The 15,483-nt window shown below is 42.9% G+C and overlaps 1 protein-coding gene across 1 annotated transcript in view; it reads right to left on the bottom strand.

The window, feature by feature from the left end:
* The window catches only part of FREM1 (FRAS1 related extracellular matrix 1), a 64,424-nt gene extending 49,441 nt beyond the window's left edge, over positions 1-14,983 (bottom strand). Inside the window, 7 exon segments of the mRNA XM_074570551.1 lie at positions 2,543-2,674; positions 4,978-5,086; positions 6,858-7,181; positions 7,823-8,019; positions 8,528-8,829; positions 9,375-9,469; positions 14,258-14,983. Coding sequence (XP_074426652.1) covers positions 2,543-2,674; positions 4,978-5,086; positions 6,858-7,181; positions 7,823-8,019; positions 8,528-8,829; positions 9,375-9,469; positions 14,258-14,488 — 1,390 coding nt within the window. The 5' untranslated portion in view covers positions 14,489-14,983.
* Positions 14,984-15,483: the final 500 nt, after the last annotated feature.

A 15,483-nucleotide genomic window follows, 5' to 3' on the forward strand; every position in this document is an offset into this window, starting at 1 on the left:
GAATACGCTTTATTATTACAGCTCAGCGTTTTGTTGCAGTAACATTTGTGGGTCATATTTTTCCTGCATATGGAGGTTACTGTCTGTAATCAGACCATTTCACACCTTTGCTTCACTAGCCATGTTATGCACACACAAATATTCAGGCAGGTTGAAGGTTTCGAGAACTGCAGGCTGGTACTGGAAGAGATGATCTCCCCGGGGCTTCCAAGGAAAATATTTTCCCCTCCATGCTGTGGAACATCAGCAGAGACACCCACAGCTGCAGGTGTACTCCCGCTCCCTTTGCTCCTTACTCGAAGAGAAACATAGGCAAAATTTAGGATCGAGAAATAACTGCCTCACCACCAAACACCAACCTGCTAAACGTGACAGAAGGCAGGGAACACCACCATACATACTTCTTTCTTTCAAGGCTTTCCTTTAGCTCTAGGACTGGCATTACCAAACCCGACAAAAGAACATTCAAAACATTGGGTTGATTCATCGTTCCCTGCAGTTAACGGGAAACCCTCCACTGGTTCAGTGGGCAGTGGCTTGGACCGTTTGCCAGCAGCACTAGGGTTATGGTGCAGCTGGAGGGCTAAACCCAAGCTTTCCTTTAAAGTTTGAACATCAGTTGGTGCTTGCTAGACAAAAAAGGCAATTGCAAAAAAATTGTGGTTATGGTTTCCTTTGCGTGTGCCTATGCAGACACATAAAAGAGAATCAGGCATGGTCACTGGAGAAAAAATAACCACCCATGGGAAGCTGAGAAACCCCAGTGGGCTGCGTGCGGGGATGGGACTGCCACCAGGAGATGGGGGTCTGGGCTCTGCAGGCACAGGCGCGCTGCTGCTCTACCTATGGCCAGCAGCCCGCTCCCTGCCTGGCTGCACAGGGAGCCGCCCCGTAACACCATCTCTGGGTCTGAGCCCGTCTTAACACCACTCACACCGATGAGTTTCTGTTCCTAGCATTACAGGAGGATGATCGTGCAGGCACTGAACTCCTTGGCAGCGGTTTCCTGAGATGAAACATACTTCTGAATAGTTTCTCTTTCCACAAAGTTTCAAATACCACCTTCCCCTTTTCTTTAAATACTTGCTTTTTGTCTCCAGGCTATGCGTTTTACATAAATATATTTAACTGTCAAAAAATCCAGCATTGATAGTGACAGCATCTTTCCACCCTGCCAACAGCAGAGAGTCTTTTTCACCTAATAATTTTCCCAAAGAGAGCAGCACCTGTGCTGACTCATGAGATTGCAAAGCAAAATTAGTAACATTTACAGCACAGAAGGCTAATGAATCAGAAGTCTAACTTAATTGCCACTTTTTGAAATAAACCTTAAAGCTGCCAGTAAATATCCAAACATTGCCTGTATTTGCCAACAAATCAAAATCACTCAGCATTCCTTAACATCATCAAACAAAAATTTAAGAAGTGAAAATATAGTGACTGCATTTTGCCTAGGTCGTGCCTGCTCAATGAAAGCATATCCGATATCTTTAAAATTTCAGCTCTGGGATGTAAATGTACGTTAAGAAGGTAAAAGTTTAGATACCGAATTTTTCAATACTCTTGCTTTAGTCACCGGTTGTAGCAGGGGAAGCCGGTCAGCAGAGGGAGCAGAGCTCGCCTCTGTGCCAGTTTCCATCGCTGCGGTGGGGAAACTTCCAGGAGATGCATTCTCATGCCCCGGGTTGTCTTTTTTCCTTTGAGCAACACAGAGCAAGTGGTGTGCAGGCAAAATGTCAAGTACCTCCCATTTAAGGATCTGGACAGCATAAATACACTATTTCTAAAAGTGTCTAAGCTGCGCAATCGACTTTATGAGCCTGTGATTTTTTAAATCTCTCACTGTGCATCCAGGTATTTCGTTCTGCGCTTTCATTCAGTTTTGAGCCCCTCGCTACAGGAAAGACATTGAGATACAGGAGACTGTTCAGAGAAGGGCAACGAAGCTGGTGAAGGGTCCAGAGCACAAGTCTTATGAGGAGCAGGTGAGGGAACTGGGGTTGTTCAGCCTGGACAAAAGGAGGCTGAGGGGAGACCTTATCCCTCCCTACAACTACCTGAAAGGGAGGTTGTAGAGAGGTGGAGGGTCTGTTCTTCTCCCAAGTAACAGGCGATAGGACAAAAGGACATGGCCTCAAGTTGCACCAGGGGAGGTTTAGATTGGATATTTGGAAAAATTTCTTCACCAAAGGAGTTATCAAGCATTGGAACACGGTGCCCGGGGAAGCTGCTGAGTCACCATCCCTGGAGGTATATAAAAGACATGTAGATGTAGTGCTGAGGGACACAGTTTACTGGTAATTTGGCAGTGCTAGGTTAACTGTTGGACCTGATGACCTTAAAGGTCTCTTCCAACCAAAACGATTCTGTGATTCTATGCTTCCCTCGTAAATCTGTCTCTTATGCTGTCAGCCCTCAGCAAGGAGTGACATATGACAGACTCTATCAGCGTCTTACTGTCTGTCTATAATGACTGTCACGTTATCATAACTAGTTATCACTGGAGAATACGTTTCCAGGCCCTCAGGTTGAAATGATTTACCTCTTACTGTGAGCCGCCCATGCTGTAAGCCGTCTACTGTGACCAAGCGAACATTTTGGATGTCATCGTTGTCTACAATTTGGAAGTGTTGCCATGTGATTGGTCGGGATTGCCCTTCCAGGAGGTTGAGGCCTGCAAAGAGCAGAGCATTATTTCACCAAAGCATCTGCGACATTAAAGGCTGTCAGCATCTAACCCTTCTAAAGGTTTTTGCAGTGAGGAAAAAAAAGCACGTTGAATTCCATCTACATACCTACCTGTGACAGAGCTTTCAAGGCCAGCTTAAATGCTTGATATCAGCTTTTATGCTGACATACTTGCCTTACTCAACTGTCTTTAAGGAATTTTTTTCAGAGAAATAATGTACTCTGGTTCCCAGTGATCTGATAGACTAGACAAGCACATTTCTGGAAGTTTGTACAATCTAGAGTGGTGAACTTGCAATCTCACAATCATAGACTCATAGAATCTTCAAGGTTGGAAAGGACCTTTGAGATCACTGAGTCCAACCATACATACACAGCACCCCCCCCCTACAATCTCTGCCAGTAGAGCATGCCCTGAAGTGCCACATCTACATGTTTCTTAAATACCTCCAGGGATGATGACTCAACCACCTCCCTGGGCAGGCTGTTCCAGTGCCTGACCACTCTTTCAGTAAAGTAATTCTTCCTAATATCTTATCTAAACCTCCCCTGCCGCAACTTCAGACCATTTCCTCTGGCCCTGTCATTATTCACCTGGGAGAAGAGGCCAACACCCACCTCTCTCCAACCTCCTTTCAGGTAGTTGTAGAGGGCAATGAGGTCTCCCCTCAGCCTCCTCTTCTCCAAGCTAAACATGCCCAGCTCCCTCAGCCTCTCCTCATATGACCTGGTCTCCAGACCCCTCCCCAGCCTGGTAGCTCTCCTCTGGACACGCTCCAGCACTTCAATGTCCCTCTTGCACAGAGGGGCCCAGAACTGAACACAGTACTCGAGGTGAGGCCTCACCAGTGCCGAGTACAGAGGCACCATCACTTCCCTGCTCCTGCTGGCCACGCTGTTCCTGAGACAAGCCAGAATGCTGTTGGCCTTCTTGGCCACCTGGGCACACTGCTGGCTCATGTTAAGCTGGCCGTCCACCAGCACCCCCAGGTCCTTTTCTGCCGGGCAGCTTTCCAGCCACTCTTCCCCAAGCCTGTAGCGTTGCTTGGGGTTGTTGTGACCGAAATGCAGGACCCGGCACTTGGCCTTACTAAACCTGATACAGTTGGCCTTGGCCCATCGATCCAGCCTGTCCAGGTCCCTGTGTAGAGCCTTCCTACCCTCAAGCAGATCAACACTCCCACCTAGTTTGGTGTCGTCTACAAACTTACTGAGGGTGCACTCAATCCCCTCATCCAGATCATTGATAAAGATATTAAACAAAACTGGCCCCAAAACTGAGCCCCGAGGGACACCACTGGTGACCGGCCACCAAGAGGATTTCACCCCATTAATCACAACTCAGACATTAACCCAGTGTCTGAAGTGACTCAGCTTCCTTAGTGAGTCTGCATTTAAAAATATATACTGATCTTCATGACAGAGGATGGTATTTCTTCTATTTACTCAGACAGTCAATTCAGGTGGGACTTCTTATGTGGATGCCCCATCCCTGGAAGTGTTCAAGGCCAGGCTTGACAGGGCTTTGAGCAGCCTGGTCTAGTGGGAGGTGTCCCTGCCCATGGCAGAGGGGTGGAACTAGACAGTCTTTCAGGTCCTTTCCAACTCTAATTGTTCTATGATTCTCTGGGAGACATGAGGCCTAAGCTTCTCAGTTCCTTCCCTTTTCTCCTGTGAGGAAACTGCTCTTTCTCTGGCTTTACCTTCAAGAGTTGTTTGACCTTATACCTTTGCGTTTTGATGATTAAATATCAAAGTATGTTGCACTCTACAGGGGGGAACCTGTCCCCTCTTCAGTGCAGGCATTACAAATCTTTCTGAACTAGCCGTAACCCTGTAAGGTTTCCAGACTTCCAATGGCTAGTGGTGTGTAATGCTCCCGTTTTCTAGTTGTTCATTTCTGCAGACTTCCACTTTAAACAACACCAACAAGCCTCGGTCTTTTCCTCACACTACCCTAACACTCATTCCATTACGTATTTGCCTTTACTATTTATGTTCTTTTATGTGCCATTCATTCTTGAAGAAAATGCTATACACAGAAATCCCGATTTTCCTGTAACCCCTTTTTTTCTTTATTTTTCATTACAGTTAAAACTTAAGATTTTTTCAAGTTGTTGTAACATGTTCCCCCCAAAATGGATAAAGGGAAAAAATAGATTTACCATCCCTCGGTTTAATGATCACTAAACGCTGGGTGTAAATCTGAATTTTAGAGCTTTGTCAAATGTCTGTGTCAAAGCATTATAAATTCTTTGGCAAAAAAAAACTGAGGAAAAGAGGTCTCACCCGTGTTCCATGAAACTCGAGGAGCATTTGTATCTGTTGTTCTGATAGAAAGATGCACAGTAATCGGTAAACTCCTTTCAAAGTAGAAGTCATGAACCTCAAACTCCACCTGTTGTGAAAACAGACAAAGTGTTTACTGAAAAAAAAGAGCCTGAAAACCAGCTGTACCTCAAAACACATATAGCATTTTCTTACCTGAGAGATCTAATATGTTGACAAATGAAAACATGATTTAGCTTCTAAAAAGAGCCTTTGAGGTTCTGCACTAAATTAAGCATCTGCCTTCTATGCTTGTCACAGTCAATGCTGGGAAAGTTAGTTTGTGATGTGTGGAAATTAAGGAAAGATAAGCATTTTCACTGTTGCTTGGGGTACAATTAACTCAGCAATTAACTTAGGGCTTTTTTTATAGTAATAATAAGAGGGGGAAGGGGCACTTCCCTCTCTTATAACCTATGTAGAACAAAAATAATTATGAAAGAAAAGATATAGATTTGCACAGAAAAAAAAAAGAAAATTTCAAACTCTTGAATTGTGAAACTCTTGAATTGTGAAACTCTTGAACTGTCAGATTCTTGAACCTATGATCAAACAGTGCTGAAAACAAACCAGAGAAGAGGCATTTAAGGAGCAGGCGGTTTGGTAGGGTGACTGATTCTCATACTCAGGAAACAAAAAGAAAGGAGGTTCCTGTGACAGCCAACGTTAAGAAAAGACAAGCCTTGTCTGTGTCATGTTCCTCTGCTTTCCAGTCCACCCTTTCCTCAGCTTACCTTGCTCTCATTTTCTGTCTCTTCGGTTTCATTACTTTACTACCTACCATTTTGTTTTGTTTGGGTTATTGCTAACTATCTTATCAGATATTTAATATCAGTTATCGTTATTTTATAACTATCAGCAGCATATTATATAGTGCTTTACCTCACTTCTCTTCCTCTTGTATTTTCTTTTTTAAGGCTATTGCTTATTTCTCAGCGTGCTGGCAGACTACTGAATTACATAAAATACCTAGCAGTACTGGTTACTGAAAAAATAAAGTAACACTGTACCTAAAATAGGAGACATTCACCACCAGCAGTCTGTGGCAGATCTGAAGGGAGAAACGTTGCAAACAACCAAGACGGAAAAGATAGAAGTGGTGTTCTATTTGCTCTCATGAAACATACTCCCATATTCCTGCAGCCTTGGCCTTATAGATTGACACTGTTTTATTTGCTCACTTACTCCAGAGCCTGCAGATACCAGCCTGCTCTCATCATCTGCATCACGTTCTCTGTGTTAGTGACATGCTTTTACTTCTCCCAGAAGGAACTGTTGGGAGTCCCTTTTTGTTATTCCTACACCACCATTGCCTCAGTAGGCAGGCTGCAAGATCTGATGGCAATCCTGACATTTAGCTGCTCTGTCATTCATGGCTTTAGGTATGTCACCTGTCCACAGGTCACCGGGATCAGTACTGTCACAGGGGGGTAAAACCTATGTGGAAAAGGCACTACTGATCCCTCCAAAGGCTCTTGTGTGGGTCTACGAGTAGTGTTATTCCTCTGTTCCCCTCATAAAAATAAAAATAATTTTAAAAAAAATAAAAGAACCAAAAAATCCTGTTTAGATATTCTCAGTCAGAGGGGGAAAAAAAATCTTTCAGTGCGAAGAAATTCTTATGTAGTGAGCAACAAATATCTGATTTGTGCTAGACAATTAAGCTGATGAGTCATAGGAGAAAGTGGCAAAAGTTTTTACCTCTGCCCCTGCATTGCATATAGTTACAGAAACTTTTTTTCCCCCTGAAAAATATCCATTAAAAATGAATGCATTTATATATAGCTTACTGAATCTTAAGGAGATGAAACCCAGCAAATGGTCATAGATAACACTGTTACCTCATAATTCCTCCTCTCTGTGTAGCTGTTATTTGGAGGCTGATAAGCAATGAGCATATCACTGAGATCCTTCCACGTGAAGGAGCCAACAGGTTTTGTGTGGTCAGACAGATGAGTGATGAAGCCTCGTGGAGGTGGCTTGGTAATGTTGAATACAAGCAGGGACTTCGGAGTTTCATCGTCTTCAGCATCAACAGTTGTGGTTGTAATGGGGGTTAAAATGAACTGATCTACTTCCAGGGTGAACTTAGCCACCGGGGCAGCTTTGGGTATTTGGTTGGGAATAGCGCCTTTAATCTGAACAGGGAGCCACGCGTACTCAGTCTACAACAGGAAGAAATGAGACAACTGAAAGGACAAAGTGAAGCAAACAAAATAAATTCAATTTCCATTAGCTTCGTGCATCTAATTGGGGTACATGTTAAAGCAATGGTTATTTTGAAAAGCAAAATGGAAACATTTTAATGGAAAATGACTAAAGTAAATATTCAGACCTCATGAAAAGGTCTTCCAGGTTCACTAGTCTTATTTGTGTTCTTAATTTTGGGCTGAAACAACTTTCTTAATTTGATGCGAGTTTAATGAATAACTTCACCTGACAGAAACATGCACAAGCCATTATTAACTGAATATGTTCACACAGCTCTTATTAATTACTATATACATTGAAGTCAGTGCAACTCATGCTCTATAAAAAATGTGGAATCATGACAGAATTTATTTTGCTCTCAGTCTAAACTACTTATGTCTGCCAGTAAGCAACCAGAGGTGCTTCTCTATAGCCATAATGGTCTAAGCATAGAGGCATGCAGACCGTGTGCTTCATTTGCCCAGCCAGCAATGCTCTAACAACTGAACAAACTTCCAGGATCACTACCTCTCTTCAAATGTGACAAGGATCAATTTAAGTTTTTTTTGAAAATCAGGAAGACAATCAGACATTGTACAGTTGTGTAAAATTCTACCTTGTGCAGAGTTTTGCTTCTGCTGTCTGTGAGATCCAACCTCAGAGGAATGTAGTCGGTGTCAGGCGAGGGAGGGTCAAGGTGCTGATACCGAATCCCCATCCTCAGAAATTCTTCACAGCTCATTTTTGTGTTGGGAATGACTCCCAGCCTCAGCACACAGCTCCCGTTTCTGCACTGCTGGCCCAGGCTGTGCTCTGCAACCCAAAAGAAGTGATCACGAGTCAGTTACCGGAGCAGAAACCGACATGGGAAGCCTGTCTATACAGCTAAACTAACTGTGATAAAAAGCCAGTGTGACGAGAATTAGGACTCCTTTCCTGACTTAACTTTTCCTACAGGATTTTGTTTTCAGCTGACATCTTCCAACTCCAGCATCCTGTGGTCTCTTGCGTAGGTACTGCTGCCAGCAACTCCCTGTGCTGTTTCTACCAAGTCTTGGCACTCCCAAAGCCATCACATTGGCCTGCATGTTTAGGAGCCAAAAACAGGCTCAAACTGGGGGATTACTGACCCAGACCTGTGATCTGCGTTGTGCCCCACACAAACTTCACGTCTCTTTCAGTTTCCATGATAACTCAGGCAGTTCATTAAACTTCACATGACCCACTCTTACCCAGCACATCTGAAACAACCCACTGCTGCAGACTTAATCTGCTGGGTATCTTTGAACCAGTGCATACAAATAACTGAAGCACATCATACTAGGGCCAGGGAAGAAGCTCTGTGGCTGATCTCCACGAAGCTGCTCTCGCTGCACTTCCCCGGTGATAAGCTGGCCATAAGCAGGCAGGTGGGTTTCCGAAGAGGCAATGGAAATGGTGCAATCCAGATTTATCTTCCTGTCATAGTCAAAAGCGAGGACATTCTTGTCAATCGCCCTGGACAGCCCATAGTGCTCAGGGACCTCCAGGGCACGGGAGCGCATTTTGATGATGTTACAGTCTGGCTCAAGTAACTGCACACGGAGGGTGAACGTTTCTACAAACGTTTCAGTTTCTGTAAACCTGCAGGTGATAGAAGGAAATTAATCATGCTTCATCCCATCTTCTGTCGCTCTGTGAGGTTAGTGTTGGCCTCACCTTCTAAACTGAATTACTCAAACCCCTTTCTCTCATGTGCCCTCAAACCCCAGATCGCCAGAGACCACGAGGTGCCAGACACTGCTGCCCACCTCCTCATACTTGTAGGAAGGGTGTTTGTGCAAAGGAAGGGATTACTCGCTGAGTGTGTGCAAGGGAACAGGACAGCAGGACAGCACAGAAAATACTGTGCTCTGAAAGCATCATATTGAGTAATAAAAAGAAAAATCTGTAACAAACAAGCAATAGATAATATTTACTAGTACTATTGAGCGTATCTGAAATACATTGTGACAAATGTTTCTGTACACAGATAGTCACTTGTTGACTAATGATGCTGCCACTGGATCTAAGTAGTTACAACATGTACAGGAGAACATGCTTTTACCGTGAAAAATGGACTGCTTGCTCTTCCGGAGGGCAGCTGTGCTCCTGGTAACAATGAAGTGCCATGTCCTGCTGCTGCTTACCTGTACAGCCTAAGCATGACCACGTCTTCATCTAAAATGGGACAGCCGTTGTGGGTATATTTGACTTCATTCGGAAGGAAGCAACAGTCAAAAACCTAGGAAGGAGAAAGAAAAGGCTAGTACAACGCTCTCAAGGATGTTAACTTCAGGCTTCTGTTCCACTTCTCTCCAGCTGTCAGGAATGCATCAGACTCGGGAAATTTTTAATCTGTAGTTTATTTCTATGAATAGGTATTCATCCATTCTGTGGTCTCCCAGTGAGAGCCACAGCAGCCACTTTAATGTCAGGCTGCTGGCACTCTACAATTTGAAAGGGAACAGGCATATAAATGTGATTGTTTTCGGCTGCCAAGTCCCTCCTCCCGCACCACAAACAGTTTGAGCACGCACTTCTCTACCGCCGCAACCTGCGGACTTATGGATGCCATTGCATTCAGTGGGACCACTGCAGTGGATCTGACAAGCCAGCGGTTCCTGCAGTATAATGTTAGATTTATTCGCTTTTAAAGTTGCTCATGGCAGTAGCTTGATTATATAGTAAATCCAGCTTTATGGCCACTACCATTGGACTACAAAAGTATGATCCTGTGAAACCTCTCTGCTGGAAACTTTGCTAGCTCAGGTTTGTTACATGTTCTTTGAACTTTGTACCAGTACCCTTTTACCAGATCAGATGTCACCTCTGTGCCATACCAACACCCAGCCCCAATGTCAGTGTAATCCTGCAACATAAAAGTAAAAGCAAGATTTCTATATCATGTCCACCAGCTAATTCAAAAGAAACGAATTCTTATGACATACCTGATGCAGGGCAAATTTGCAAAGCTGGCTGGCCACAGTTTAACCTTCTAAGCCAGACACTTGTTTCTGGCTGTTTTGTTTAATGGTTTGTTCTCTTGTGAAAGTAAGGCAATGAGGAAAAATGCCTGACCCAAATGGAAAAAAGATTGCTTTGGAGAGTTCTGACATACCCCTTCTTTGGTGCAGGGATTTGGCTTCTGGGGCATATGATTTTCCTGTCCCTACATATGCCAATTTGCAAGTCTGGAAAACTACAATTCCCATGTAGCTATATTTCTTTACAGAGTTTAAGAGTTGAAAGCTCCTACCATTGATAAGACCATGTCTGTGCTATCCTTCTGATAACAGGGAACCCCTACACAGCCAATACGTAGATGGAGGAAACTCATGTTTCACATCTACAGAAAGTCAGGGCATATTCCTGTCAGCAAGAAGGCAAAAGCTAATCATTGCGTTTCCTAAGTGTCTTACTGTGAAACTAAGTGTGGGTTTGATTTAGTTTTTATGGGCAGCATTCACACGATTAGTTTTTCTATGGACTAAAATAAAATCTGTTCAGCATTCATTAATAGACCTGACAAGGCCATAACTAAGGATTAATGTATATATGAGGCTGACTGACAAACGATATATTTTTGCAGAAAGAAGAGGTTATTTCTCACTACCAGTCATTTCTGGTATAAAATATACCAAAAGAATCATAAAAATTAAGTGGCTTGCCTGAATTACCTACATCTCCCCAACAACTTTGGAGGATGGTGAAATGGAAGGGGGCTTTTAGTGAGGTTCTGAAATGGTGACAGGAAATGCAGTGTATAGAGAAAGTCTTTGGATGTTCTGACTTTCAATATAAAAATAAAGTGGGGCTTTAATTCCTAAATTAGTTGTTAATGCTGAAGAGCATCATGACCACTTTGTGGATTTACACTAAAGGATAGAAGAACTAGTGACCTTTGTTTCCTTCTAGCCATTACACAGAATTAGAACTTTCATCTTTATATAATGGAAAAACAATTAGAGTTTATCAGCTTTCATTATTATTGGCAGTGTCCATTTCCACTCAAGTCATTCTCAGACACTCAAGCTGTGTGGCAGTTCTATATTCCTAGTGATTTTTAAATGTATTGCCTGCTTTTAACTTTCATCAAGAAGCACATTGTACGAAATCTTTCTTTTTTTTTTAAGTAAGCAGCTAGTTGATTATCAAATACATCTACATGGATTTACCATTCTGTTCCTATTGGATAAAATAATCTTGGAATATTCCATAATATATCCTGTTATGGAAAGTATGATTGATTTCATTCATCGGGACTGCTTAAAAAGGAAGGACAAGAGCAGTTTGTGAAAAACAAAACTGCTTCTCACGTGATGAAAGTTTTGACTATGTTGTGGCTGTTCTGTTGTGTATTGTTTTCAAAGGTCACAGAAATATGTGTTTCATTATTTTTCAGAATTTAAAAAACAACAAATATGTCTTTTTCTTACTTAATGTCTTTTCTTTCTCAGTACAAGCTAACATAAAGGAAAGTGACAGGTAATTAATTAGAGAGCCCTAAGTGCAAAAAAGAAAAAAAAATCAGAGAAGTAGTTAGGTGGTGTGTTATGTTAAAGAAAAAAGCCCTTCATTCGATACAAAAGCCACTCATATTATAGCTTCAGGTAGTTTAATGTAGTACACCAGTTTTTCACTGATGTAAAGCAGTGTAGAGACTTCAAAATCAGTGGGGTTTTTGGTGACACGCAGATTGGGTTGCACCTGACTATCAGATACTGCTCAGATGACGCATCCCTGTTCATATCAGAAGGGACTGCCTACAGCAGAGGAGATGGTTTATCATATCAAATAATTCATTTTGTTCTTTCTAAGACATCATTAGTTCCATCTCTTAATTGATAACAAGGGGATGGAAAATGAAGGACCTTTCCGCAAAGGTCTGTTACCACTGTCAGTCATTTCATACATGTATAAGGCACAATCTGCTTTGCAAAAAGAAACATCTGTTTTATGTTTCCTAATATGTTTTCCTTTTATATGAACAGGCAACTCTAATTGTCTATAAATTTGCTGGGTAAGACAAAGGAGATCTAAATCTTTTCCTAATTACTGTCGAGCTTTGTTTTTTTCCACTTCAACTGCTTTTCAATTACAATTTATAATTAAATTGTCATACATTCCTAGGACATTACTCACTTTAATGGCAGTAAAACAGATCAGACCAGAGACATTTTCTCACTGCAGATTTTCCTGGTAGAAAGAGCAGGAGTGGCACCGGCAGGGCTGGGCTCTGGCCCCTCTTTTCAGGAACTGTGAAAGCTCAGGTAGCACTTTTCAGTGTCTGGCTCAGGATTTTGTCATGTAAAACAGAAGCCCTCAACTTACAAATGCTGTTCTTGTTCTTTCCCAGCAAGAAAATATGACTTGAGATAACCAGACTGCCTGTCTCGCTGGCAGTCTCCTGAGGGGACCCTGCGTGGTGGTGTGTCTCTGGCAATCCCAACCTCCCCATGGCTGTGGAGGGGAGGAGAAAGAACCTTTCCAAGCAGGATGGCACCCAGGCCAGGAGCCCTCCAGGGGAGGTGTCATCCCGGGCACCACGAGCATCCACGGCCCCTCTTCAGTCTCGTATCCCAGGGACACCTGCCCAGCAGAGCTCACCCCTCCAGCTCGGCTGCCTGGGCTCACATGGGGGCCATGAAAGGACAGGCACTTAATGGTGGTGTGGTTGGGACTGGGGAAAGGCAAGGACCCTACGTATTTTGGAAGATAAGTTATGGTGAATACACATCTCCTGGGGTCTTTGGAAAACTGCCCCTGACCTTGGCTTTTTCTAAATACCTGGGTCCTGTTGCATGTAGAGGTTGAGGCAGAAACTGAAAGCAAAGTCACGCCCTCAGCCAGCCAGCTTGCCTACAGAAGAGGTTTGCCAGCAATGAGACATGTAAGTCTCTCTTTTTCTCCTCATGGGCCAAACTCGACTGGGGAAGTGGAGAGGGGGGACTACAGTCAGAGCCCCTGTGCCGACGGAGAGCAAGCCCTGGGGAAGTCTCAGCAGAGGCACTCCACATCTTGGGGCTGGTCTCCAGGGAAGATCGCACACGGCTCTGCTCATCACCTCTTGTTTTCCCTGGCGTGCCTCTGCTCCTTCCAAGTGCTGGTTCAGCGGAAGTACTCCTCAGTGGTCTACAAAAATAACGATGATGATGACCAAGCCAGAAGCTTTGAAAAATCTACGGGAGACTGTGCTCCTGCATCCGCCTTCACAGAGACCACGAGAAACCTCCAAGACATTGTTCAAAACAATATACAAACACATAGAATTGCGTGCTGCATAGTGCAATTAACAAAACTTTTCTAAAAGAGACAAAAACTGTTTGGTTATGGTTCATTACAACTATTCATCTTCTATCTCTACCATTACATCTTCATGTCAATTACTTCCAACTCCTTCCTGCTGTGACTCAGGTGGGAAGATTTGTAAGGCAAATGAGTATGAGAACGGTGATATGTGGAATACATTTCATTATTCCTACAAGCTTGAAATTTTAACAGAAAACATTTTTTTTTCCAATGTACTTGCCATCTGCTAGCAATTTAGCTGTTGCAGAGCAGAGCAAATAACAGTGTACACAATGTGCTTATTGTATGTGATGATTTTTTTTCTTAATTGCTCCCTGAGTAGCGGCTGCGTGACTAAAATGCAAAATGCTCTAGCGGTCTATGCATTACCCGAGGGGCACTGGTTACCCTCATGGTACAAAAACAAGCAGCTGAGACACCGGGGGAGACCTCCTAACTGAAAGTTTTGAAATACCCATTGTCTGCCTGTGAAAGGAGACCCTGACGGAGCTCACTTTTACATACTCGTGTTACTGAGCTCAGCTTTTGGATTTCAGGGGTGCCATTCTCTGTCAGCTGGCTACTTTCAGCAAAAGGCTGAATCTCAGGACCATTCAGTTTCATGCTTTTTAGTCAACACCCAAAAAAAAATATATATATATTCAATAAAGCAGCTCTTCCTAGTTGCCCCCACGCCTGCACGCATGTGGACACTAAGAGCAGCACAACAGAGCCCAAATACCTCTGGAGTTAGTTTCCCAACCCGCTGAGTTATTGGCTCATTAATCACAACTTCTACTTTGCAGACATCCTTCTCCCTGGGGATGGAAAACTTGAGGTCATCTTCTGACAGGAAGACAGACTGTCCCTTTATCACCTTCAGCCCAAGGTTGACACTAATAAAGGAGGAGCAGACAACTCTTAGCAGAAGAGGCAGCAGTAGAAACAACCAGCTTTTCTCAAAGGGCTTCATATTATGAGGGGACGCCAGCTCTTTTCCTCCCGTGAATATGTTCTTAACAGAAGAAGTCTTCCCTTTCTCCACCAGCAGATTTTCACCACATAATGAAAGACCAAAATGTTAGTCGCAGGTAACGATGTACCACATGTTTTCTATTAAGACGCATTCCTTGACTGAAATTCAGACAGGGGCCTTTCAAAATATCCTTGGGTTTTTATAGAATTCATTGGTCAAGCCTGACAAAATGATGAATGTGTTCTCAGAGTACTTTTAAGGTTTGATAATCCTAAAAAAAAAAAAAGAAAGAAAGACAATTGACATAAGGCATTGAGCAACTATTGGTAAAAAAAAAAGAAACCACACACAAAAACCTTCCGCCATTTCTTACAATTGCAGTTCATTTCAAGCAGCAGATTAACTTCACCTTTGAATACTATTAAATGCATACATGCTCATAAAATTAGCTAGGTACCAGTGAGACTTCTCCCTCAATGGATCAGCACTCAATATGAATTCCAGGCACCTTTGATGCATATGCACATGCAAGCACTTGCTATGTAGAATCCTTTGTTAATCACCTTTTTTACTGCTGGAGTGAGTAGATATTAATAAAAGGGTATAAGCATCCAAGTAATTTGAAAGTGCAGCAGAAGGCATTCATCCAGATTCAATATATCTGAAAGTGGGATAGAGAGAGAGTGGCCTTTTGTTAAATCTATTTTTGCTTTGCCGTTGAATGTAGGGGAAAAAATTCAACGTTTAGTTGAAAACACCTTGCCAGTCCCTCCCTATTCTTCCTGCTCTAGAGAGTAACCATGCCAGGATGTCAACACTGAAACATATGACATGGCATGACAAAGCTGAATTTTTTTCTTTTTCACAAAAAAAAGGATAATAATTCTGAGGCAAATTTGGTGAAAACAAGGAAGAAAAGACAATATAGAAAATAAAATTACACAAACCCCTCATGCCCTCCGTTACAGTTAATTTTCAACTTCCATGTTTAT

This window comes from Larus michahellis, chromosome Z (assembly GCF_964199755.1).
Source record: "Larus michahellis chromosome Z, bLarMic1.1, whole genome shotgun sequence".
Lineage (NCBI taxonomy): Eukaryota > Metazoa > Chordata > Aves > Charadriiformes > Laridae > Larus > Larus michahellis.